Source organism: Anthonomus grandis, chromosome 3 (assembly GCF_022605725.1).
Source record: "Anthonomus grandis grandis chromosome 3, icAntGran1.3, whole genome shotgun sequence".
NCBI lineage: Eukaryota > Metazoa > Arthropoda > Insecta > Coleoptera > Curculionidae > Anthonomus > Anthonomus grandis.
In genome coordinates this window covers 37,828,938-37,833,406 of record NC_065548.1, presented here as the reverse complement: position 1 = coordinate 37,833,406, position 4,469 = coordinate 37,828,938, and the positions used below count along the sequence as shown (strand labels likewise).

Here is a 4,469-nt window from a genome sequence, read left to right as displayed (position 1 = left end):
ACTTAAATCTTCAGTCTTCGGCTTCTTCCTTTTACACTTTGTTTCCTGCTTGGAAATAAGATTGTTCTTGTTTTCATATACAACCTTTTGCACCATTCTTAAACTAATTCCAATCGCTTTAGCTACTTCTTTCTGTACATTCTAAGCAATCCCTTATTTTCTTTTTCGTTATTAAAATAATTAGTTTTCTTTTTGCATTTCGTTTATTATTTAGATATGATTAAAAAGTACAAATTTTTTTTTAAACAAAGCTAAGTAAATAAATTGGTGAATGCGCTAGGAGATAGATATGCCCGGCGCATTCTCGATTGTTTTAATAGTTAGTTTCAATCTTTTTTTGCCTTGTAATGTGTAAATAAATAAATATTCATAAGAAAACGACATTTTAAAGAACTGTCGTAGCTCCCCTTGTATTTATCTTTTTAAAAAAAGCTTAGTAAATAAATTGGTGAATGCCCTGGGAGATAGAAATGCCCGCCGCATTCACCAGTTTTTTTTTAGTTAATTTTTATCTTTTTTTGACTTTTAACTGATATAAAAGAAAAGATAACACAACTTTTTAAATTCTCTGTGCATCAACGTATAGATTGGGTCGAACGACAAATAATAAATCATAAAATTAAAATGTCATTTTAAAAGTGAGATTATAACATGAACTTGCCTTTAAACAAAGAAAGTAGTTTTCTGGTCTCTGACTGCACTGCATCACACACAATACAAATTAATTGTTTGTCATTATACCAAAATGTATAGTTTCCCAATAATTATTACAAAAAAACACAATCACACATAAATAAAGAAGAAGACAAGATCAAATAATCGTTAAAAATTAGACGCTGTGTCCTGAAATTGACAAATTAGTATGTTTTGCACATACATAGGGTCATGCTAAATCGTATACTAATTTCTCAAAAATTTAGGTAACAACCATTTTTAAATGAAATATGTACAATTTTAATGAAAGGCTAGGGAGGCATTTTTGCTCTCATAAAAAAATATAAAATGCTTAGATTTAGATATTATTGCGTAAAGAAAAATTGTTATTGAGAATTCCGTCTATTTCGGACAATTTTTCAAAAAAGAAAAGTAAATATTATGTCTGGCAACTTAGCAGAATATCGGGGATTCCAGGCATATACCAATGAGGCGTATACCCAACGGGCTTTATACTTATGGGCTTTTTCACGTCATGAAAGGAAATAACGAACGTATGTTTTACATGTCCAATCTCGGATACATAGTATTACGCAGACATTTTTACGGCGTTAAAGGCATCACGTCAGTTAATAATTATGATCTAAGGTGTATACGCGGCTTTAAAATGTCACATGACGGCGTTCAATGTATTGTCAAACTCTCAAGGAAATAACATTTTGGCAGCCACTGATTTTTCAATTTGATTCATATTACGTGGTGACCTTTGAACCCGCACGATTAGAGCGAAGGCGACTATAGTAATAAATAAAATCAGATTTTCTTACCAGAAATCTGGAATTGCTTGCTGCAAATAAATTAAAACGTTACTCCCAATATTGAAAGAGAACTTTTTAGAAAAAAAGTCATGAATTTAAAATAACATCCTTATAAACAAATAGCAAACTCAACCCACGCTTGCATTCATTGAAATAAAAAACAAACTCAAATGACAATGACAAATGATATTCTATCAGTCAATGTCAGTAACTGGCTGTCAGCTCCCTGTCAATTTTGCCAAGCAAGATGGCCGACATACGATTCCGATATCAAAGTTTACTGAATAAAATACAAGTTGCTTCACTCGGCTCCACGCGCCGAATTACCTATTCACCGCCCCTCACTTCATTTGCCGGGCGACGCTCCTACAATCGAATCTGTTGGGTTACACAGTGAGTAGAGTTTAAATCGTTTTGATGTGCGAGCGTTTTATTACTAGTTGTACCGGGTGGACTCAGTGGACTGGCAAATTATTATAATCTATTATATTAAAATGTTGACTTATTGTTCGGTAGACAGTTGTTTTACAAAGCGTGGAAGTGGTTTAATGTTTCTTAGATGTCCGAAAAATGAAAATAGGTAAGTACATTGGAATTAGTTGTTTATTAAATTCATGATTGCATTCCTAGTTACTTTATGATCTGGTTCCTGTTTCTTTTTTTAAATTAATATAAAAAATGGATTATAGGTGTCAACTCTGGAAAGGTATTTTGGGATTTACTGGCGAACATAGATATGCCGATCTTACTCCGGAACAATGTTATAAAAGGGGTTAATATCTGTAGCTTGCATTTTGCGGAGAGCAGTTTTATGTCCCCTTCAAATCAACGTCTTAGACCCGACGCAATTCCTACATTGTTCCTGACCAGAGCATCGACAAGTATGTTTTATGTTTTCTTCTAATTTGTGCACTTATAATGGCAATATGTATTATAGAAGGTACCTTTTAATATTTGCAATTTTTTGGTGTATAGGGAAATCAGAATTATTTACAAATTTACGTATTATTTTTCCAGGCACAGATAATTCTAACATCATTGCAAGTCACACATCAAGGAAGGAATTCAGTGACGCTTCCATGCAAACTGACACTCCGATGCAGGTTAATGTTTTTGTCCAGACGGATATATGTAATAATACAGGTAAGTGAAAGAATCGGCACTGTGAACTTTTTTATAATATGCAAAACAATTACGCTTGTACTATACTCAAATGTTTTACTTAAAGTTCAATAAAAATTAAGAAAAACCTAGTAATTTAATAATGAATACGACGCTACCCCTATAATAGTTTTTTAGCTCCCGAGTAAAAAAATCTATATTTTTTCTTAGATTTTATTATTTCAGTTTAGGTAAAGTTCAATAAGTTCCAAAAAACATTACCTTAATTTTTTTTAAATTTTGATCTTGTTTTGAGTTAAATTTTAATGTTGTATTAAAACAGGTATCGTATATCTAAAATAAATTTTACTTTCAAGATAAGTTCTGTCAAACGTCAATGAAGATTTCGGCAATGACTCCAAGAAAAATTCAATTAAGAAAAGAAATTAAAACTCTGGAAAAGGAAGGTTCTCACGCAAAAAGATCCCTGGAAGTAGGAGTTACTTTGGACGATGTTCAAAAATTCCTAGATGACAACTACCCAGCAGATTCTTGTGCATTCCTTAAGAGTCAGCTATCTCTTCTGAACAAGTCTCCTCGGGCAAGCAGGTACACAAATGAATATAACAATTTGCTATGAGTTTATACCTTGTTGGACCAGAAGCCTATAAAAAAAATGCTATCCGTTTGTCATTTGTCGTCAAAGTTTACTCTTAAACGTTTCACAAAAAACTGGCCAATAAATCCAGGATTTAATGATTTTATTTTTCGATTAACAGAATTGAAATCGCGTTTTTTAAATGACAAAGCAAAAGACTGTTTTTTATGTATAGATGAGATGTCCATTAAGTCACATCTATATTACAATATCTCAAGTGACAAGGTAGTTTCCAGGAAGGTTTGAGAGGAAACATTACAGATATTGCCAGCAACGTTTTGGTTCTAATGGCCCGGGGTATTGCAACCAGTTGGAAGCAGCCTATCGCATATTTTTTCTATAAATCATCTCCAAATTCAGTTGAACTTAAAAATATTTTATTTGAATCAGTTCGGAAAATCTATTCAACAGGTTTAAATGTCCTAGGCGTGGTTTCTGACGAGGGCTCAATTTTTTATAAACTAGTCAAAACTACTTTACATTTATCTGAGGAAAATCCGCGGTTTTTAGTTGATGACAAAGAACTTGTATATATGTTTGACGTCCCACATTTGTTAAAATCAACGAGGAATAATTTTTTAAAGTATAATTTTGTAATTAACAATGAGCAACAAATAAGAGTTATTTGGAAACCATGTATAATTATGATAAAATGAAACAGTATAGACTTGCTCCAAGACCATCTAGCGAGCACATTTTTCCCAATAACTTTCAGAAAATGAAGGTTAAATTAGCGACACAGATTTAGTCACTCTGTTGCAGTAGCATTGCATACTTATATTGATTTTAAAATTCTTCCAGAGGCAGCAAAAGTTACTGCATATTTCATTGAAAAAATGAATAGATTATTTGATATTGTAAATTTATACAATTAAATTTATTTATATTTTAGTCATTACTTAGTAGTTATGTCTAGCTTTAGTTGTTAATTTTAGTAACAGTAATATATGCGTTTTTCACACAAACTTTTGACTTTGATTTAAAAATAAATCCTAATGAAACCAATCGTACCAAAACAACCTTTAATAAGATACCTAAGTACCTAATTATTAACAAAAAAAATTTAACCATTTAGTTCTTGAATTATATGTAAAATGTATTTAGTTTGGTGGTTATAAAAACAAATAATTTATAGTATTATCAATTTACATATTTTTCCCAAGTAGGTACACTAAATAATAATTTTATTCTAGATAATAAAGTTATTATAAAATCGTGCTCCGTCTTCCCCTACAGTT

The 4,469-nt window shown here is 31.4% G+C and overlaps 1 protein-coding gene across 1 annotated transcript; it reads left to right on the top strand.

Annotated features, from left to right (window-relative positions):
• Window positions 1–1,730: 1,730 nt before the first annotated feature.
• On the top strand, window positions 1,731–4,023 carry LOC126734167 (uncharacterized). The gene is made up of 4 exons (XM_050437701.1): window positions 1,731–2,052; window positions 2,162–2,353; window positions 2,490–2,615; window positions 2,951–4,023. The coding sequence occupies exons 1-4, from the start codon at window positions 2,043–2,045 to the stop codon at window positions 3,211–3,213; spliced, it is 591 nt and encodes a 196-aa protein (XP_050293658.1). The 5' UTR covers window positions 1,731–2,042; the 3' UTR covers window positions 3,214–4,023.
• Window positions 4,024–4,469: the final 446 nt, after the last annotated feature.

Bases quoted from the DNA above. Each gene is read 5' to 3' on its own strand.
- LOC126734167 (XM_050437701.1), top strand. The intron at 2,354-2,489 runs GTATGTTTTATG...TTATTTTTCCAG, and splicing joins CCTGACCAGAGCATCGACAA to GCACAGATAATTCTAACATC. The intron at 2,616-2,950 runs GTAAGTGAAAGA...TTTACTTTCAAG, and splicing joins GGATATATGTAATAATACAG to ATAAGTTCTGTCAAACGTCA.